Source organism: Rhodnius prolixus, unplaced genomic scaffold (assembly GCF_049639745.1).
Source record: "Rhodnius prolixus isolate KJV_2025 unplaced genomic scaffold, Rpr scaffold_3, whole genome shotgun sequence".
Taxonomy (NCBI): domain Eukaryota; kingdom Metazoa; phylum Arthropoda; class Insecta; order Hemiptera; family Reduviidae; genus Rhodnius; species Rhodnius prolixus.
The window spans coordinates 44,007,333-44,030,806 of NW_027411603.1; the positions used below are offsets into that span (position 1 = coordinate 44,007,333).

The window sequence follows — 23,474 nt, forward strand, 5'->3', positions numbered from 1 at the left end:
AAACGATTGGAAAAAGTAAGAATTGTTCCCTATTTCCAATGGAATTCTGCAGTTTGAGTATCCGACAGTTAATATTATGGGCAATGCTAGGTTGTACATTCTAGGTCGATCTATTTTGAAAAGTAAGAAGTAAAAACCATCAGAAAAAGTAAGAATTGTCCCCTATTTCCAATGGAATTCTGCAGTTTGAGTATCCGACAGTTAATATTATGGGCAATGCTAGGTTGTACATATTGGGTCGATCTATTTTGAAAAGTAAGAAGTAAAAACCATCGGAAAAAGTAAGAATTGTCCCCTAATTCCAATGGAATTCTGCAGTTTGAGTATCCGACAGTTAATATTATGGGCAATGCTAGGTTGTACATTCTAGCTCGATCTATTTTGAAAAGTAAGAAGTAAAAACCATCGGAAAAAGTAAGAATTGTCCCCTATTTCCAATGGAATTCTGCAGTTTGAGTATCCGACAGTTAATATTATGGGCAATGCTAGGTTGTACATTCTAGGTCGATCTATTTTGAAAAGTAAGAAGTAAAAACGATTGGAAAAAGTAAGAATTGTCCCCTATTTCCAATGGAATTCTGCAGTTTGAGTATCCGACAGGTAATATTATGGGCAATGCTAGGTTGCACATTCTAGGTCGATCTATTTTGAAAAGTAAGAAGTAAAAACCATCGGAAAAAGTAAGAATTGTCCCCTATTTCCAATGGAATTCTGCAGTTTGAGTATCCGACAGTTAATATTATGGGCAATGCTAGGTTGTACATTCTAGGTCGATCTATTTTGAAAAGTAAGAAGTAAAAACCATCAGAAAAAGTAAGAATTGTCCCCTATTTCCAATGGAATTCTGCAGTTTGAGTATCCGACAGTTAATATTATGGGCAATGCTAGGTTGTACATTCTAGGTCGATCAAATTTGAAAAGTAAGAAGTAAAAACCATCGGAAAAAGTAAGAATTGTTCCCTATTTCCAATGGAATTCTGCAGTTTGAGTATCCGACAGTTAATATTAAGGCCAATGCTAGGTTGTACATATTGGGTCGATCTATTTTGAAAAGTAAGAAGTAAAAACGATTGGAAAAAGTAGGAATTGCTCCCTATTTCCAATAGAACGCTGTTGTTTGAGTGTCCGACAGTTAATATTAAGGCCAAAGCTAGGTTGTACATTCTAGGTCGATCAAATTTGAAAAGTAAGAAGTAAAAACGATTGGAAAAAGTAAGAATTGTTCCCTATTTCCAATAGAACGCTGCTGTTTGAGTGTCCGACAGTTAATATTAAGGCCAAAGCTAGGTTGTACATTCTAGGTCGATCAAATTTGAAAAGTAAGAAGTAAAAACCATCGGAAAAAGTAAGAATTGTTCCCTATTTCCAATGGAATTCTGCAGTTTGAGTATCCGACAGTTAATATTATGGGCAATGCTAGGTTGTACATTCTAGGTCGATCTATTTTGAAAAGTAAGAAGTAAAAACCATCGGAAAAAGTAAGAATTGTTCCTGATTTTCTATAAAATTCTGCTGTTCGATTATTTTTGCTACAGTACATATACAAATAGTTGCTGTGTTATTCAGAAATGTTAGACATTCTAGTCTATGGATAATGTAGATGGAATTCTCAGAGATGTCGCTCTTCAATAGTCGGTTTGCTGAAATGTTACATTTCTGAAATAAATCTGGTAGCTGATTGGAATCTCCTATCTTTGTCAGTGATAGTGTAGCATACATTTACTTCACACACATTTGCATAACACTTACAATTTAAATTAAGGTCAAGAGTATTTGTCAATACGATTTAAATTAAATTACCAAAAAGTTAATGTGATGGAACTTTCCTCGCCGATTACCTTTCTTGGAATATCTTTCCATCCCTAGAACTAGATAGGGTATAAGAAATTGTTAAGATTCAAACCTTGGAGAGGAATGTTTATTAGAGATTGGCATGCTGATAACTGATTGATTACTTTACACTAAGAATTAAGTACCAAATTTTCAAAGTGATTATTTTTGGTAACAAACAGGTTTTCTAATTGAGCGTGGAGGGATTAGATCTGAAGAGAACATACCGAGATCCAATGAGGATCAAAATCATACATCAAAACTAGAAACTTTTACATGTAAACCTTCCATCATACCTGTGCACTTTTACAAGATAATTTTTGTAAATTAGAAAATCGTTCCGAAACAGAAGGAAGGCATTAATCGTAAAAGTGCTTACAATTGAATCCGGAACGATAGTCCAAAATTTAATTTACGTAGTAGAATCAAAACATTAAGCCCAACAGTTTGCACTTTCTGGGATATTTCGATGGCTTTTGTGGTATCCTTTTTCTTAATCAAAGACGAATATTTTTGTACTCTCAGAATACAGACAAGCATTGACTTCTTGGGAATAATTTGACATGAACTTACGTACTTTCTTTTGAACGAACAGCGAAAAAATTGCTCTAATCTAATAAAATTATTAAATTCAGAATATTTGAATAATGTTATTAAGTGTGATACGTCTGAAAAGGCTGAAGAGGACAACTTCTTTCTAAAGGTAATCGGATAATGCAGTCAGAGCTGAGCACAATACCGGCTTCCTTCCTTTTATCTGTTTGAATTCATTCTTTAACTTAATTAAACTTTTAGCCAGTCGAATGATCAAAGTTGTGCTGAAATTGTTAACAAAATTTCAGAATTCGTTATGGCGTAGGTTGTAGGTGCTAGTGACGAATATTAACAACTGTAATTAAAAACAGAGAGGGAGATTTCCGGTTGAGGCATAATAATATCGTAGGAATTCAAGATTAAAAAAAGCGAATACACTCATCTATTCTTTACATTAAAACTGTCCGGTAGGACAGTTGTATAAGGGTTGATCATCAAAAACTGCACGAAAAAGCGTAACGTTGAAAAACACCCAAATTTGACAATTTTTTTCTCTTTTTCTAAAAAAGATAAAATTCCCAAATTTTCTTTAAAATAAAGGGCAAACCCTCCTTTATAACAGTAATTTTTTTGCAACAACCCAGATGCAATAGATTTTGAGAAAAAAGTTGCTGAAAATGAGCAAAAAGGCATTTTCAGAAATTGTTGTTGTTCTTGTTGCTCTTGTTCTTCTTGTTGTTGTTGTTACCTTTTTTGTAAACTGCGTAGCGCCTAAATGCGTAAACCGATTTTCATGAATGAGGTGTCATTCGATTCGGAATTTTATGTAGATGTGCCTTTTGGGGGTCTCGACGCTGTACATCGAATGGGGGAGGAGTTAGCCCCCTTTATGTAAGGCCCCCTCCAAAATTATTATTACTAATTACTCTGTAAATCTTGGCCCGATTTTGATAAAATTTGGTAGGATGATAGGATTAGGGCTTCCCTACGTAACATTGAAGCGACGATCTGCTCTTACACTTGTTAAGGGGAAGTATAGAAATCGTTTCAAATTACCGTCACGTGAACCGATTTTCATGAATGAACTGTCATTCGATCGAAATTTTGTACAGATTTGGACTTTAAAAGTCTCGATGCTATGCCTCATAAGGAGGGGAGTTTGCCCCACCCAAGTAAGGCCTTTTCTAAAACTATTGTATTATTACCAATATTGCTATAATGCTTAGTCCGATTTTGATAAAATTTAGCACGAAGAAGTGATTAAATCTCCTCTACGTGACTGTGAAGTGCCAACATGCTCTTACACCTACTAAGAGGAAGTACTGCAATCGTTAAAATTATCAATGAGTGAACCGATTTTAATCAATGAATTGTCGTTCGATTAAAAATCTTTGCCTCCTGATTTGTGTACCTTTGGGCGTTTAATCAACCCTTATACGAGGGTCGTTTGAAAAGTCCGTGCAAAAATAAAAACTACTTAATTTTTTGCGGTGAACCTTTTTTATTTTTCAACATAGTCTCCTTTTAGGCTTATACACTTCGTCCAACGCTGCTCTAGTTTGTTGATCCCTTCCGAATAATAGGATTTGTCCAAGTCTGAAAAATAGCCATTCGTTTCTGCAATCACCTCCTCGTTTGAATAAAATCTTTTTCCCGCCAGCCATTTCTTCATATTGGGGAACAAATAGTAGTCCGAGGGAGCCAAGTCTGGAGAATAGGGGGGATGTGAAACGAGTTGGAACCCTATTTCCATTAATTTTGCGACCACAACTGCTGAGGTGTGAGCTGGTGCGTTGTCGTGATGGAAAAGGACTTTTTTGTGGGCCAATCGTGGGCGTTTTTCTTGCAGCTCGGTTTTCAAACGGTCCAATAACGATGAATAATATGCACCTGTAATAGTTTTACCCTTTTCCAGATAGTCGATGAGGATTATTCCTTGCGAATCCCAAAAGACAGTCGCCATAATCTTTCCGGCCGAAGGAACGGTCTTCGCCTTTTTTGGCGCAGATTCCCCCCCTTGGTAACCCATTGTTTAGATTGTTCTTTGGTCTCAGGAGTGTAGTGATGTATCCATGTTTCATCCACAGTGACGAAACGACGCTTAAAGTCCTGCGGATTCTTCTGGAACAGCTGCAAACCGTCCTTGCAACACTTCACACAATTTCGTTTTTGGTCAAGTGTGAGCAATCGCGGCACCCATCTTGCGGATAGCTTTGTCATGTCCAAATGTTGATGCAAAATATTATGTACCCGTTCATTCGAGATGCCCACAGCACTAGCAATCTCACGCGCCTTCCACTCTTCTGTCATCCATCACCATATCATGGATTTTATCAATGATTTCTGGAGTAGTAACCTCAACAGGGCGTCCAGAACGTTCAGCGTCACTTGTGCCCATATGGCCACTCCGAAAATTTTTGAAACCACTTATAAACTGTTCTAATCGGAGGTGCAGAGTCACCATAATGTTTATCAAGCTTCTCTTTAGTCTCCTGAGGCTTTTGCCTTTCATAAAGTAGTGTTTAATCAACACACGAAATTCTTTTTCGTCCTTTTTTGAAAATCACTCGACTTCCTCGATTCAAACGAATGCCAAACACAAAGAAATAGACCGATCTGGCTGAAACTTGGTGTGTGTTCTTCCAAGAGATGCTACTAACTAAACATAACCTCGATACGCGCCAGTAGGGCTATCTCTCTGACTTTGCACGGACTTTTCAAACGACCCTCGTACTTAACATTTTAAACTGTAAGTTTTTGTTAAGGAGTACGTATCAGGCATGTTTTCATCAAACTATGGATTTTTAAAAATGTTTGGAATGAAATTTATTACACTCTAAAAATATAAAAGAAAAGGAAATGAACTCACCAATGATGAACATTATGAGCGGAAGTGCTGTTAAACAGATCAGAACCACTGACACTACAACTGAAACAAATATAAATAGAAAAATTATTGGTTTCTTTATCTTCTGAATAGAATCAGATAAAGTGTAACTATTCTCCTTTAGGTAAAATTGATAAATTATCAGTTTACGCAATTAATATTCTACTCCAAAATATCTATTCAAAAGTTTATCGTATTTATTGCTTTACCTAAGTTGTGTTTAATTGAGAAAGGGTACAAAAATTGGTAGGGTTTTATCGTTTAGGGGAAAAGAAGGAAATCCAAAAACTGGTTTAGAATTGGGTTTGACGTTAGTCCGATGTTGATAAGAACTGGTTTACCATTACTGAATGAACATAAAGTTAAAGAGGTTAAAGTAGCAGAGAAATCAGCTGGAAAACTCGAGAGAAATGGCTGTAAAAGATGCAGTAACTTCCTGACAAAATAGCATTTAGTTTACCATTTACAACCCAACCAACACGCTGACAAGAAAAATTATTATAGACATCTAAGTGCCACTTCTGCTGAAAATTTTTTTGGAAATTTGTGTTGTTCACAATATTTGCTCGCATTAGGAAGACAGAATCAAATAATGTTTTTCACAATCTCTTGATTGAAAACCTGATTTACTCTTATTTTTTTTGACAATATCGGGGGGTCAGGAAAATGTAGCTGCTGGCCGCAGGAAATACGAGGTGTGGCTATTAAATAACGAGACTATTGCTGTAAAACATTCCATTTTAAATTCATACATATTTAGTTATTATCACCTTCAATATACACCCCTCCCCAATCCCTACAACGCTCCATGCGAATTTACCATTGTTCGAAACCGTGCTGGAAGTCTTTTTCTGTCAGCTCCTGCATGACTCGTGCCGCTTTTTCTTTCACAGCTTCAACGGACTGAAATCGTGTTCCTTTTAAAGCAGATTTCACTTTGGGGAACAGTCACATGGGGCCAGGTCAGGCGAATAAGGCGGACGGCCTAAAACTGGGATGTTGTACTTGGCTAGAAACGTCTTGGACAGACAATGCAGTGTGAGCCGGCGCGTTGTCTTAATGGAGAACCCATGACTTGTTTCTTTCACAAATCGGGTCCTTTTTTCCCTTACTCTTTCACGGAGTTGAGCAAGCACCTTACGGTAGTAATGTTGATTAATTATAATCGATATTTTCATCCGTTTTGGACGTGGAAGAACGACCCAGGTGGTCATCATTCTCGGCCATCTTGGAAACGCTTGAACCGCTCAAAAACTTGCGCACGTGATTAACATTCATCGCCATAAACTTCTTTTAATAAAAGATAAGTTTCAGTAGCGGTTTTATCCAGTTTCATGTTTCGTTGCTCTACTACATGTGTAGATCATGTTTTCGGCAAAACGAAAGTAAACACCTCTTACACAAACGACAGTTCCGGTCAGACAGATTTCTCTACAAACAAGTGAGACGCTGCAATCGAAAAGAAGGCTTTATATGCTGCACAGCTGTCGCGGTCGTTAGGATTTGGCGCATGCATAGTTCTTCTGTAGCAGCATCAGTATCGGTTATTTAATAGCCACACCTCGTATAATGGCCCATAAGCAGCAGATAGTGTACAGTAGGATCGAAATTGCTTCCAACAAGATGTTTGGGGTTAATTAAGGCAGAAGAGGAAGTAACACAAGAACTAGGTTTTGGACTGGGTGCCTACTTCCTAAGCTCTTTGGCTTACGAGTTGCGGTGTGGATGTTGACAAGCTTAATAAATCTCACAATCGTTTCAAGTAAAGTTGAACATTCCGAGTGGCAATAGTTCACAATTTAAAAGCTTGAATTTAAACCATTCGTTCCAATTCAGGCTAAAGAAAAAAAGACAAACGTAATCACTTCTCTAATTTTCAAGGAAATGGTATCAAAGATAAGAAATAATATTGAATTATTAAAAAAGAAAAAAGAAAAAAAAAGTCAGAAGAAGATAAATTACAAAATTCAAACACCAGGAGTAATTACTGAATACCCCATACAATGTTGGCAGCGACCATGGGGAACTGAGAGGTGGCATTGTGAAAGAGAATGAATGGTCCAGAAATTCAATTTCTCTGGATAACGGGAGTTATACAAGTTTTAGAACAATGTGTACTGGCTACTGTAGCCCAGGATTAGAATTACGTGACATGTTTGGATAACCAAAACCATAATTGCTTCTTTACCCAATTGTTGGATGTCATTTCATGAAAGCATTTTCACATAACCGCTCTTATATTTATTATATTTTATTTTTTCTTTAAATTCAAAAATATTAAAGACAAATCATGTTTAAAAATCCAAAATAGTTGGTTTAGTAGATTTTGTTAATTCATTTTACATTACAAGCAGATAAACTATTGGCAATCAAGTTTTGGATAAGGAGATTGCGGCGTAATGGTGATTGGCCGGGGTTTGCCAGGGTAAATATATTTACACAGAAATGTATTGCTCTCCATCATAACTTGCATTATTTCTACTGAAACCAAGTGAGCTTCTTCATGGGTCTATTACTTTACAACTCTTTAGGAAGAATTTAAATTTGGCTATTTCTTCTAACAATTTACCCACGGAGCATATTTGCACATATATATGCAATAAGCTGCAATGTTTATGTACAAATCTACTTCTTGGATTAGCGAAGTCCAAACGGTAAATCTCTACCACACGAACAGTATTAAGACAGTACTGTAACTGTGACTGTAATTGTCATTAAGAGAAATTTACTAGCTACGAGGTCTGTAAGTTGAGTAATGAGACTGATTTTTTTTAAAAATTTTTTTATTCAAAAAGAATTACAATTCTATATTGACACCTTCAAGATAACATCCTTCTGAAGTCACACAGCGCTGAAGACGTTTCTTCCACTCCTCATAGCAGTGCTCGAACTCCGATACTGGAATAGCCTTCAGCTGGTCGTTTACAGCCGTTTGTATGTTTTCGTCTGTCCCAAAATAAGTTCCCTTGAGGTGATTTTTTCAACTTCGGGAAGAGAAAAAAAGTCACAAGGACTCAAGTCGAGGCTGAGGAGCCACAGGAATGTTTTTACTGGCCAAAAAACTCGTTTATTGAAATTGCTGTGTGACAAGGAGCATTATCGTGATGCAACACCCACTTGTTCTTGATGTTTGGTCTCACACGAATGGCCCTTTTTCGAAGTTTTTTCAAGAACCTCTCGGTAAAAGTTTTGATTGATCTGCTATTTTAGTGTTACTGATATCAGCTTTTTATTCACTGTAAGACAAGCTATGAAGGCTAAATCTTTGATATTTAGACACATTATATCTAAATAATGATCTCAGCGCAGAATCACCCAGAAAAAGCCCAACTTTACCGAAATATTACTTTTTTCCCCTTTAAAAAAATGGCTTGATTTCCTAGAACGACTTACATACATTGCATGTACATAGTTCTAAGACTATTAGAAGAAAGCCATTTTGTCGGTAAGTTTCATATTAGGGCACTTCTGGAAGAGAGTTGGGGTTTTTAACTTCCCTCTAAGTGCTATTTCAGGGTCCTATAATCCTGTTCGAAGGACTAAGAAATCAGTTCCAAGAAATTAGCGTGACAGGAAATTGAATTTTTGGTGTTCTATAATTTTCTTGAAAAGAACTCTTTGAAGAGTTCCTTTAGAACAATTTCTTTGTCTGTAGCCATCTTTTTTTACCATTGCCAGAATTCCAAATTGGAGGCAAATTTGTGTGCCGAAGGCTACCATATTATTTTGCAGATTTTTTGTTTTTTGTACCCCCAAAAGGGGCTACATCAAATTTCTTTATTCGTGGATAGACAATGGCTCAGGATTATTGTAATATCTGTCACTTTTCTTTGAAATACTTTTTTCTTTTTTTTTTTTTATAGAAAAAGTATATTTTTAGTGGTCAACAGAATTTTGGGAAATGTAGGGCCTTTGTGGAATGTACAAAAACAGAACTCTTGTAAACTAGTGGGAATTGCTTCAACATATCTTCCAATCTGATTTCTGTGTTTAATTTACGATAATTATGATATTAAATATTACGGACGATTTGTTTACTGATTTCAAAATTATATATTCTTAAAAGCTTTTTATATAGAATAATGAAAAAATATTTCAGGAAAATATTAGTAATTTTCAAAAAATTGAGATTTAAGTTTTGAACTTAATATCCACCAACACATCAAGTTGGAAAACTAAATATGTCCATCATACAGGCAACATGCAACAACCTACTACACGGTAAAATCAGATTCTTTCAAAACATTGTACAAATAATACGTTTAAATGAAATCAGTGTCAGAATTCTGATACTATTATTTGAAGAGAATGCAATGTACTCAATGTCCACCTAGAGTAAAGTAAATGTACAAAGCAGAAACATCTTGTAAGACGGTCCCTACGTGATTCGAATAGAACCTGCGAGACGGTTCAAATATAACTTCGCTCAGTAAGAACCACTCAAAGCTGACCCAACTCAAAAGAGCCTTTCTAAAGATTAGTTATTCTTTTCTTTTGGTCCTTGAATATGTTCAGAAAAGTCCTGGTTATCAAAATGTGGATATAAATCGATAAGTTTGTGGCTTATTTCAGTAATGCCAGGTTAAAGATTTAACGGGTGATTGTATTATAATATTTTGTCAATTCAATACAAACTGATGTACTTCACAAAAATAGACAAAACAAGGGATAAATTAAGGTCTTTTTATTTGAAACTGTAATCAATTATAATCAGCATTCATTTCTCAAAGATTACAAATGAATCTAATAAGTTACAAATTTTTGTAAACAGAATTGAGTACAAGATTTACAATATGTGCCACTTTTGTCGTCTCATCCTAAATGATTTACCACATGATTTAGTGATCTATTATGAATACGAAAAGAAATACCTAAGGAGCCAAAATGGACGCTATAACTCCATTATTTATTAATTTTTTGTTGTGCGCCCAGTTTATTTGTCAGAACTAAATTTATTTCCCTATTGTTTTCTTCTAAAAAGAAAAAGAAATCCTGAAGAAATACGGCCAACCCAAACTTAGGCTTTCTCCAGGGTCATTTTATTGGATATCCAATCTATCCATTTCAAAAAAGAAATCATTTCTGGGAGTTCCCCAACGTCACCATCCAGGGTTGGTGAAACATGAAACACTAGAATTGCAAAAGAAAAAAACAAATGCTAGGGTTGTTTCTTTAAAGTACCAGATAAATATTTTGTATAACATGTCAGCCAGAGATCGATCAAGAACTGAGCAGTAACAATATCACGGTTATAATCGAACAGCAAAAGAACGATCCTCTTGAGGGACATTCACTCCAATATCTTGTATTGACAGGGGACAGATTTCTTTCATCTTTAGTACAAACCTTCGCCGCTCCTCGTTTTTCTGCCATCTTCTATTTCCATACGTGTATTGGCATTCAAAAAAAAAAAGAAAAAAAAAGTGGAAAAACCAGCTTTTCAATTTCCTTTACCTTATTTCTCTGTCAGTGACCGAGCACAGAAGGTTATGATACCCTCTTCATCCATCTGGTTCTTGCTTCATCTCTTCACTTCACACATCTAACAAAATCAACTAATACATTGCTGTAACCGTACTAGTTATCTAAACCACCCGAATTCTTAGAGTTTTCAGTTCATTGTTTTATTGATAGAAATAACATCACTGAGAAAATTTAGTTCCCATTCAAATCTTACATAGTATAGGAAATATAGGCAGATAAAGTTTAGTGGGTTTTCGTTTACCCTAAACTTTAAGTCGTAATATCTCGATTTCTACAGCACGGAATTCCATACATTTTGGTACAATTATAGACTATAACTAACTGTACAATTGAGAGAAATCTGATGATTCTAGATACAATAGTATAGGAAATATAGGAAGTTAAAGTTTAGTGGGTTTTCGTTTACCCTAAACATTAAGTCGTAATATCTCAATTTCTACCGCACGGAATTCCATGCATTTTGGTACAATCATAGACTATAACTAACTGCACAATTGAGAGAAATCTGATGATTCTAGATACTATAGTATAGGAAATATAGGAAGTTAAAGTTTAGTGGGTTTTCGTTTACCCTAAACTTTAAGTCGTAATATCTCGATTTCTACAGCACGGAATTCCATGCATTTTGGTACAATTATAGACTATAACTAACTGCACAATTGAGAGAAATCTGATGATGTAGATACAATAGTATAGGAAATATAGGAAGTTAAAGTTTAGTGGGTTTTCGTTTACCCTAAACTTTAAGTCGTAATATCTCAATTTCTACGCATGGAATTCCATGCTTTTTGGTACAATTATAGGCTATAACTAACTGCAGAATCCAAAGAAATCTGATCTTTCTAGATACAATAGTGTAGGAAATATAGGAAGTTAAAGTTTAGTGGGTTTTCGTTTACCCTAAACTTTAAGTCGTAATATCTCTATTTCTATTGTACGAAATTTCATGTATTTTGGTACAATTACAGACTATAACTAACTGCAGAATCCAAAGAAATCTGATCATTCTAGATACAATAGTGTAGGAAATATAGGAAGTTAAAGTTTAGTGGGTTTTCGTTTACCCTAAACTTTAAGTCGTAATATCTCTATTTCTATTGTACGAAATTTCATGTATTTTGGTACAATTATAGACTATAACTAACTGCACAATTGGGAGAATTCTTATGGTTCGAGATACAGTAGTATAGGAAATATAGGAAGTTAGAGTTTAGTGGGTTTTCGTTTTACTGTTATACTATTTGTTTTTTAGTTTTTCTCACAAAAGTTTGCACAATAGCAAATCTATTATGCTATTAAATAAGTAATTACACTTACCTGTTCTATAGATAATACCGACGCCTCTAAACAGGAAATCACAAATACCAGTGGCTTCCATGTTCGCATGGTTGAGTTGGTAAACAACACTTCCGTAGGCTGCCACTCCGCCGGATTCGGAATTAAGTTTTGTATGCTCACAAAGGTGGCGCCTTTCATCTCCGGATACCTGAACAAAATTACTTCAAATAAAATTTTAAAAATGATATAGATTTTTGTTTAATGATGGAATTTACATTGAATCAATTAATATGTAGTAATATTCCTAACGCACATACTATTGGAGAAAGCCAGCTTGCAACTTTGGCTGATAGATGATCAGAAGAAAAGAAAACGTAACCACTGTCAATTAAATTAATAAAAAAGATCTTTCAAATTCTTAATGGCGTCAAAATAACCAAATTAATAGAATATATACTTTTCTAGCTTTAATTACTAAAATTGGAACTCATTATCTTAAGTCTAGTATAGTACAGGCCTAAGGACGTGTTTAAAGGAAATTTTCAGGAAATATCTCTTAGAATGTAAAATTACTCTGCTAGTAATCTCGCCATTCATTTTGAGGGATTTCTGCAGACAAAATATTGATGAAGATATCAAATCTGTCAGTGATTTTTCTTTTCTTCTGATTTGAAATCTATTTACATTAAATTAATGTTTACTTACTGCACTTGATAATTTTGAATCTTTATTCAAAACTACTTGAAATATCTGAACAGTTATTGGTTATAATTACAAATATTTGAGGTATTCTTTTGTATAAAAATAGATGAAAATAATTCAAAATTAACCTAATGTATAAACGGTCATGTTTTTATTAGGTTTTTTGAAGTAAATTTTAAACAATATTGATTTAACGTGCAATCATGCTGATAAGTCTGTTTTATATACTGAAAGTAATTAATACTATAAGTAGTTATACTGTAAGTAGTTACTATTGATAACAATCCTTAGGGCCAAATAGTGACCTTTAATCTATGATTAGGTAGAATCATGCTAAACAAATGTTTTCTTTACCAATTTATTTAGTTTTCTTTTTAATATTTTAGAGAGAATGTGACAAAGCGACATGTACTGTCATGTAGAAGAGTGAGTGAACACAATTTAGGACACAAACGGGATAAGTGACTCAGTGTGGCCGTTACATACCGTGCAGAAATGATCGGCAAGTCTATCCGGAGATGAAAGCTGTTTGCAGTAAATCAGTTATTAAGGGGAAAATCTGGGGTTATAAGAAGTGCCTACAATTATTAGGGGGTAAATCTCTGATTGATTCCCACCAGTGTTTATTTTTAGTTGGTTAAGAATGTGTTAAATAAGAAAAGTATGATTAAGCTTTTACATGGTTTCTTGAATTTGAATCTTGACTGTTGTAGAAAGAGTAAAAAGAATCAGTGTTCCCAAAACTACATAACGCTGAGTTTTCAAAGTGATTCTTTTACGAAATTGGCAAGAAAATAACGTACGGGTAACTCGGAAACTCGCTTCGTATTTCAGTAGTTTATTTTACAAAAACTGAATTTATTTCAATTAGGAATTCTAAATATGTATACAAAGAAATCAACAATTCTGTGAAAATATATATAGGTTTTCTTTTTTTTGGTAAATCCATTTCCTCACAACAAAAATAGACTTTAATTTGATTTAATAGATTTAGTGCACAAATAGTCTTCACAATTTGTGAAAAAATCATTTACGAATAAATGGAATTCCGTATTTTTTTGTTTTCCTAAATTTTCTCTCCATCATGTGGTGGTCACGAACGTGGTTTTGTAAAGTGGGAGATCACCTGTTCAAAACCTGCTGTTGATTTGTTACAAAAAAAAAAAAATACTAAAATAAGTGCTATCGCTCCCGTTCACGATACCGATTACTATGCAGATATATTATATAAGTATAATATACAAAAATAGGCAATTTACTTTTTGAAAGTACTACATTTCAAAGTAGTGCCTAAGAGTGACCTGAAGCAGTAGCTCATTAAAATAAAATATTTGGTGAGTTTTCCCCCTCATCATCAAGTACCAAAATATAAAGGTCTAATTTATTCTGCCATTAATTTCACGACTATTAATAAATAATAAATATTTATTACACGCTGTTTAAATTGGGTGGTCCAATAAATGGAGGCTGAGGGTTACCTTAATTAAATAACCTGTAACACGAGGAAAATTTATGTCGTTTAATAAAATTAATTGAGGAAATATCTGCTGCTTAAATTGTTATATAATTTAAGTATAATAAAGGGTAAATATTTAAATAAATTCCATTTTAATTTGAGAACAATATCAGCGCTAATATAAAACTGAATAAGGGGCTGAAATATAATAAGAATCTATAAAATAAAAATCACCTGGGATATAAAAGACAAACATCAATGAAATCTATATATATATATATATATATTCGTATGTCTGATCTTGCTCCAATAGGTGTTCCTCAATATCACCTTCCTTTATTGAAAGAAATTGAATTTTAGTGTCCAATATATATATAAGCTTGATTGAGGATATTGACTCTTGTCTCTACTATATTAAATTACTAATATCGACGACCTGGATAAAAAGTATTTCAAATCAGCTTCTTCTTTTTTTCCTGTGGCGTCACTCAGTAATATTATTACTTGAATACCACCCACTATCAGAGAATATTCCAAATTTTTTGGCGAGTTCTAACTATTAACTTCCAGGGATGTCATTTTCTCGGACTTCCAGCCATTTAAGTTCTATGAAATTTCCTCAAAGCTGGTGTGGGAATGTTTAGAGAAATTCTGACGGAAATTGGTACCCAAAAAAATGAGGAGGAGGAGGTGATGGTGCTTGGAGCAGGAAGGGTGTCGTACAGTTTCCCATGGGATTTGAACCCAATTTGCGATACAGTAAAATGCTTTATCAGCTCTAGCATCCAAGAATGTGGCCTGAGTAGCAGAGGAAAGTTCAGTCTATAGCAGGGATGGCGAACCTCTTTTAAGACGTGGGTCAAATTTTGTTCATTTTTTTTTTAGTACTAGCTCTTGGGTCACTAATGCCCATTTGCGCAAGAGTTAAGTTTAAAAATTTTAAACTGAATATTTTCAAAACTAAACATCTTTAAAATTCAGTTGACTTAACTGGGTAAAACGGGACGAAACAAGTGCTATGGAAGTCTCTTTTTACAAACATAACTGAACAAAACCTTACAAAAGTGTGTTTTTATCTGAAGAAAAATCTAAATATGTTTATTTGCTTTGGGTTGTCGATTTTTTTGAACAAACAAAATATGAGTAAAATTATACATTTTATTTGATATTTTGTAAACACTTTTGCTTTATTTCAAATACTACAAAAGCATTTGTCGTCATTTGCGTTTTAGAACTGTAATGATCAAACTAAAGGTTATAGATACATTTAAATTGCTTTTGTGTCAATGCGTGATTGAAAAAAATAAAGATAGAATATACGTAAATTATCCACACAATTAGAAAATCTAAATCAACCCGCGTAAAGAAACAAATGGTTGCCTAGCAATTGTGGGTCATAGGTTCGCCATCACTGGTCTAGAGGCTGCCGAAAAAGTTTATTAGCAACAATTAGCCTAAACTTATTTACGCAAGGCTTGGTGGCCATCAGGATGAACAGTAGGACTTTTTACTGGCCATTGTAGACTGAATCGCCTATGTTGGTACCGTCAGGAAGAAGATGAATCAGGACTGCGCCTGATTAAAGACTGGAGACAATCTATGTATATCTTTATGGTGAATCTTTAAATTTTTGAAACTAAACTTTGTTCTCCGAAAAACCTTCAGAAGATATTTGTGTTTTTCTATCGTTCAAGGAATTATTGCTTCAAAGGCAACAACAGATCTTGTAGTTGTTCTGTACAACAACAATTTGGCTTTGTTCCAGAACTTTTCCTAATGACCAATACATCTGTTACTCGCTATTATCCCGGTTTTGATAACTTCTATAATCTCACTTTTATTACTAATCAAGGGGATCCTTGATTTTGAAACTGGATTACATTGTTCAGTTTTTTTCACTTCCCAAAAGAGAAATTGGGAATTCCAGTAATGGTTCTGCAGCTGTAGATAGCAAATTAAAACTTAAAAGATCATTCTAAATCTCTAGTCTATAACCGATTAATAGCCTAGGATCAGGGGTCGGCAACCTATTTTAAGTAGAGAGCCATTTCTCCTTAAATAATTTTAATAAATCTTACCAAGAGCCCCAAGGATGATAGAGTGTAAAAATTCTGTAGATCATTTGTGTTCACAAATTATTATTTTATGATATTCAATAACATATAAATGTTTTATACATTTATTTTTACATATTGCAACATAAATAAACAAATAAATAATGACTAAATATAATAAATAAATAGTGTTTGAATGAAAGTATTGTATAATTACGTACTGTATTTTATTATAATTCTATTCAATTTCAAACCTATCACAATTAAAATCCTTTTTTACAAAAATATCTTTACTTTAACAAATGAAATTTTCATTTGTTTCAATAAAATTAAAATACACAATATATTTTGGGCAGGCTGAAGAGCCTCACAATTTGGATAAAAGAGCCGCATGCGGCTCGCGAGTCGCGGGTTGCCGACCCCTGGCCTAGGTAAATCTAGGTCATACTACTTCGACATTCAAATGTACCTACAGTCTTAAGTCTTCAAAAAGTACTTGATCTTCTCAACATTTCCCATTAATAGAATAAAAAGCAAAATGATTGAATGAAGTACGTATTTTATCTCAAAGAGAGCAGCACGCAGAAAGAGTGTTAAACTAAGAAGAGTGGGTCAGATTTTAAAAGATTTATTCAAATTTAGATGATACCAAAACATGAGAGAACTTAATTTCGATCTTGCTATTACTGACACGAATGTAAAAACTTTTTTATAGCCAAAAGAAAAAGCAAAAGTTTTTTTTAAAAAAGAAAAGTTAATAAAGAAACGAAATAAAAAATACAAAAAAAAAAGCAGAAATCTGAAACTAGGTTGTTATAGTTTGTAAAGAGGGCTGATGAAAGACCTTTGCATGTGCGACTGATCTCGCCGACAAGTTGTGGAGGGGGGAAAACTTTTAATGGAGCTTGTCGATTTTCCTTCAAAAGAGGGATTAACAAAAAAGTAAAATAACTGCCTCAAAGTGGGCCAACACTAACTTTGTTCACAATGAACTTGTTATTATTATTCACAAAGTGTATTTTGGGCAATGTGTAAATTTCTTTACGAGATTTTCTGCTTCTCACAGAAAATGGTTTGAAACCACGCTGACGTCTTTCATCTACGAGGGTCGTTTGAAAAGTCCGTGCAAAGTCAAAGAGATAGCACTACTGGCGCGTATCGAGGTTAAGTTTAGTTAGTAGCATCTCTTGGAAGAACACACACCAAGTTTCAGCCAGATCGGTCTATTTCTTTGTGTTTGGCATTCGTTTGAATCGAGGAAGTCGAGTGATTTTCAAAAAATGGACGAAAAAGAATTTCGTGTGTTGATTAAACACTACTTTATGCAAGGCAAAACGCCTCAGGAGACTAAAGAGAAGCTTGATAAACATTATGGTGACTCTGCACCTTTGATTAGAACAGTTTATAAGTGGTTTCAAAATTTTCGGAGTGGCCATATGGGCACAGGTGACGCTGAACGTTCTGGACGCCCTGTTGAGGTTACTACTCCAGAAATCATTGATAAAATCCATGATATGGTGATGGATGACAGAAGAGTGAAGGTGCGTGAGATTGCTAGTGCTATGGGCATCTCGAATGAACGGGTACATAATATTTTGCATCAACATTTGGACATGACAAAGCTATCCGCAAGATGGGTGCCGCGATTGCTCACGCTTGACCAAAAACGAAATCGTGTGAAGTGTTGCAAGGACGGTTTGCAGCTGTTCCAGAAGAATCCGCAGGACTTTACGCGTCGTTTCGTCACTGTGCATGAAACATGGATACATCACTACACTCCTGAGACCAAAGAACAATCTAAACAATGGGTTACCAAGGGGGGAATCTGCTCCAAAAAAGGCGAAGACCGTTCCTTCGGCCGGAAAGATTATGGCGACTGTCTTTTGGGATTCGCAAGGAATAATCCTCATCGACTATCTGGAAAAGGGTAAAACTATTACAGGTGCATATTATTCATCGTTATTGGACCGTTTGAAAACCGAGCTGCAAGAAAAAACGCCCACGATTGGCCCACAAAAAAGTCCTTTTCCATCACGACAACGCACCAGCTCACACCTCAGCAGTTGTGGTCGCAAAATTAATGGAAATAGGGTTCCAACTCGTTTCACAACCCCCATATTCTCCAGACTTGGCTCCCTCGGACTACTATTTGTTCCCCAATATGAAGAAATGGCTGGCGGGAAAAAGATTTTATTCAAACGAGGAGGTGATTGCAGAAACGAATGGCTATTTTTCAGACTTGGACAAATCCTATTATTCGGAAGGGATCAACAAACTAGAGCAGCGTTGGACGAAGTGTATAAGCCTAAAAGGAGACTATGTTGAAAAATAAAAAAGGTTTACCCCCAAAAATTAAGTAGTTTTTATTTTTGCACGGACTTTTCAAACGACCCTCGTATTACCAATTATCTTTTACAGGTAAGAGACAAAGTTTATGAGATTGATTTATTAATATTATTATTATTATTTTTTTTAAAGATTTAAGACGCGCAAAAAGCTGAGGTTATTGGCGCCCAGAGCTTTTTACAGTGCAGAGCTGTAAGAGAACATCCTAGGGCCAGAGCAGCTGGATTCGAACTCGTTTCCTCCGCATAGCGAATTCCTTCCCTTTGATTGTTTGTTTTTTGGCTTTTTTCTGGCATTGGCTTCCGCCATACAGCCAGCATCGTCTAGGTGCTTATCACTAGAATATCATTCACTCTCCAGTCTTACTTATAAATACATTTGCTTCACTCATTCATCCCTCTACTATATACAACTATTTACATAAACCTTACAACTAATGGATGGATCAGTACTCTATATTCCTGCCATCCTTATAGCATAACCGAAATTAAAATCACGTAATCCTTCTCTAATCATTTTCTTGCATTCATTCTATAACTTTTAAACACATTCATATTTCATTGCTAGCTCTGCTGTAGATTTAAGCACATAGATGTTGGTGGAGAATATTATGTCTTCGTAGCGAAATGGTGCATCTAAATACCCTGTATATGTCGTCAAACATTCGTTTCCTTTCTACCACATAACGTGGACATATCATTATTACATGTTTGAAATCCTCCTCCTCATTGCAATCTACGCAAAGAGGAGGAGGACCTTTTGTTGATCCTGTGTAGTTAACGCTCCGCACACCGCGTGGTTCGCTCTTCCCTTTGATTTGTTATTGAATACGTGTTGGTTTGATTGTTTTTTTTTTTTTTAAAACAGAACGAAAACAAAAGATATCTGAAACAAAATTAAACTAGCATTCTAAAACTTAAGCTTCGGAACCTGCTCTCATAATACATTTTTTAAATCTCTTTTTTGCAGAACTATTTTTTAAAAAAGAAAGTATGTACCATCTAAGTAGACTAAGGTTCAAGAAACTGCTAGTCTGATCTCGCAGAAATCGCGGAAAATATAAACAAAAGATTCTTGAAAATACTTACCTATGGATTAGTTATGTAGATTATCCTTAAAAGTTACTTGTTATGAAAGCTAAATTATATTTCTTAACTAGAATGCTAATTATTTTTTGCAGAAATTGTAAGATCAACATGAACTAGGGAAGGGATTAGCTATGCGGTTAGCGTATTGGATTCCCACGCGGAGGACACCGGGTTCGAATCCAGCTGCTGGCCCTTAGATTTTCTCTTCCTAGGAGCTTCTTACAGACAACTCTGTTCGGAGGTCGGCAGTGCACTGAAAAAAGCTCCGGACGCCAATAACCTGTGATGTTCGCGTGCCTTAAATCATTAAAAAAAAAAAAATAAAATCAACATGAACTTTTTATTTAATTTTTAAAGCATATCTTTAGAACAAATTTTTAGAGAATCTCCAAAATTTAAAACCAGTCTTTTGGATTTTGAAACTGGGTTTCATTTGTTCAGTTTTTCACTTCCCAAAAAGTGAAAGGGGAATTCCAGCAATGGTTCTGCAGCTGTAGATAGCAGATTAAAACTTGAAAGAACATTCTAAAACTCTAGTCTACAACCGATAGTAGTCTAGGTGAACCTACCACTTCACCATTCAAATTTACCTACAGTCTTCAAAGCATTTAAAAAGTCTTTAAGAATAACGTAATAATGGTATTCTCCTAACATTAGGATGCCTCAATACCAATTCAGAAGTTATTTCATTTCATCATTTCCATTAAGTATTCTATATCCTCTTCTACGTATCATACATAAAAATCAGCTCGGCTTTCCGACTTCACATAACAAATACGTGATTGGCTAATTTATCCAGTGAATTTTGGAAATGATTACAATTTCTAATTTATGTTCAAGTCCATACTCCACTAAACTTACAGTACACTGTCTCTCAACTACCACTTCCGGCATACCTGTAAACAAAACACAATACCTCTTCTTCCCAAACAGTATAGCCAAAACAGACAGAGATGACCTAATTCCTGCAAACGAGACAGAGTGAGAGAGGATGAGGGACAGAGATCTCATAGTAGATTATTATTAGTACGATTATAGAAAGAGCTTGTTGCTTGGTAACAAATATGGAAATGGGTAGATAGATAATAATTTTACCGTAGCGTTTCTGGCCAAGTGGCTCTAATTAATACAGAAGGCAGCCAGTGGAATTATGGCGTGGAGGTTGATAACCGCATAACTTTTATAGAGAAGCTCGGATGATTAAAGGAGCTTTATTCATCAGTAGCCTACAACTTAATTGCTTTTACATGGAAATGCCCAGTTTACATTAATTATTTTTAAGCATATTGATGATGATGCTAACTATATTTTTGATTATAATTGTCACAGAGGGTATTACCTCAGATTCACTGTTCCAAATACATCATATGTTGCAAATCTTCCTTATTATGTTCTAGGACTAAACGTTTGGTACCCCAGAACCCAGGTATCAGACACATCTACATTCTTAATAGTTTTTCCAGGTCATTAGCCCAGATGACAAATTATCCTTAGCTGATACACATTTTCCAGTTCTCCAGCTGGGTCTTAGGTAGTTCCGAATATTCTCGGCCAATATTTTGCAGATATTGTCATCTAGTGAATCATCTACAGAACAAGGCATCATCTAAAATATTCCTTTGGCTGAGGAAGAGGAGTTTCCATTCTATAATGGCTCTTCCCAAAGGTCATACTCGAAAAGAACAGAATCAAAAAGATTTGGGACCGTGCAGAATCACAGACCGAACTACCGTGCTCAACAAATTGGATTTCCTTATTTAAAATTTCAGCTAAAATTACAGGCTAAATAACAGATGACAATATTCACCAAAAGAACTCTTAAGGTTATAGGCTTGTACAGAAAATTATCTATAATTTAAGATTTTGCATGTATTGTACTGTTAACAGAAGTTTAACAAAATGTAAGTTAAAGCGCATTTTATTTATAGTCAAAATTAATGTCTTTCACAATATCAAACCAAATCAACACCTAAATTTGGTTACCAAATTGTCTGTCTTTCAGTCTTCAAAATCTTATTCTTGCTACGGTTCATTTCCGTGAATGTTTAAAGCGGAAAACTTTTCACCAGCCATCAGTAGCCCTACAGCATCTTCTATTGTTATTCTGTTCAATTTGGTTTTTCACATTTTAAATCACTATATTGTTTCAAATTAATGAAAAACTGGGCACCATTTGCGATTTTCACCGCTGGCTTCAATAATGCCTTTCAAAAAATGTTTTCCAGAATTTTGTGGGTCTGTGATGCGAATTTTTGTAAGGGACAAATTTATATAATTTTTCCAAAATTATGTGAACCCCATATAATTAATATAAAATATATTGCCTTTCATTGCTATTGTTTTTTTTTTTTTAAGAATTTAAAAGACGACTCGATCATTAAAACTGTCACAGTTAATTAAATTTTAAAATTATTCATTACTTTTTTTAGGATTCGAATTTTAATTGGTCCAATAATGTCATGTGTGAAATTTGTCGGTTACCCTGCGCGGAAAATGCTTCTAAAAAATATTGCTTTTACTAAGATTCCTTTATTTTTTCCTTCAGTTTCTTTTCAGTTGACAGATTTCGATTGTTATTTTTTATACATTGTAAGCAAACGTTTTTTTTTAAAAACAAAACTGAGACTGCAAAGGTCTAGTTATTGACTATGCAGTTCAAACACATTTCACAGAAAGAGACAGAGCTCTAAAAAAAAAATTAGTACTGAGTAAAAGCAGTAGGCCTCAAACTTTTAATTGACCTGTGAAAACTTCGAAAAAAAAAATCATCAAAATTCCTCTTAAAAGAATTAAAAGAAACTAAAAATCATTATTAATTTGTTAATAAAGAATTAATTGAACAAACAATTCAACAAATAAAACATAAAAATTACGTAGATAATCCATGCAAAGTGAAAAGAAAATTTCAATTTCAAAACTTACTTAAATTAAACAAAACAAAAATAACATGAATTACAACTTCCAAAATTTAAATTCAATACTACAATTTAATCACAATTTTTTAGTGAACAAAATTTCGTGCCACAATATTTAGAATATATCGTGCAAGATAAAATACCATTATTATAGGAAACCAGGCAAAAATTTTACTTGCACAGTATTGATTAAAATTGAGTTATTATTGATTTATTGATTTATTTATTTTGTTAAATAAAATCCATGTATTTCCCGTGCTTCAATTTATAAAAGTGAATATAAAATACATACGTGCACTTTATTGATTTATTTGGAAAAGTTAAATAAGTATTTGTGTAAACAAAAGAAAGATACAAAAATTACATGAGCAATACAGGAAAAATTTAGAAAATGTAAACAAAATAATTAAAAAGATTCCGTTCGCGTGAGCAAAAATAGAAAATAAAAAGATGAAATTTGAGATAAATTATAAATTTATTAAGATAAAAAGAAATTAAATCTTTTCTTTAAGTTTCCTTACCGGACGAACGAGGGAATCTTTGCGGGCCAGAGCGACTTGGCTCGACACGTAGGCAGGACCTATAAAGATTGCTTTGACCCCTTCAAGGGGACATAACTGAAACAATATACAGACATATAGAGCTACGTTTACTTTTCCTTTTTCTTTTAAAAACAAAACAAAATCCATTATTTTAGCATTTAAAGAAAGAGAAGAAAACATTTGTGAAAATCACGGACAAAATATAAACCGTGGGATCAGCAAATTTTATTTTTTTATTCTGAGGAATAAATAATAAATTATTTTGATTACTGAAAGCTAATATTCTCTTGAATAAACAAAATAAGGCCTAATTTTGAATATTAAATAGAACTATTGGGCGATATCCATTTACATTTTG

At 34.2% G+C, this 23,474-nt stretch overlaps 1 protein-coding gene across 7 annotated transcripts in view; it reads right to left on the bottom strand.

Annotated features, from left to right (window-relative positions):
• LOC141453027 (uncharacterized) overlaps positions 1 to 23,474 on the bottom strand; it is a 251,856-nt gene that overhangs the window by 24,576 nt on the left and 203,806 nt on the right. For 5 of the 7 annotated variants that reach the window (XM_074125730.1, XM_074125725.1, XM_074125727.1 and 2 more), the window contains 3 exons: positions 23,096 to 23,191; positions 12,053 to 12,221; positions 5,234 to 5,293 (listed from right to left, as the gene is read on the bottom strand). In XM_074125730.1, the coding sequence (XP_073981831.1) occupies positions 5,234 to 5,293; positions 12,053 to 12,221; positions 23,096 to 23,191 (325 nt within the window). The remainder of the gene's footprint in view (positions 1 to 5,233; positions 5,294 to 12,052; positions 12,222 to 23,095; positions 23,192 to 23,474) is intronic. The other 2 variants (XM_074125732.1, XM_074125731.1) reach the window with 1 other exon arrangement.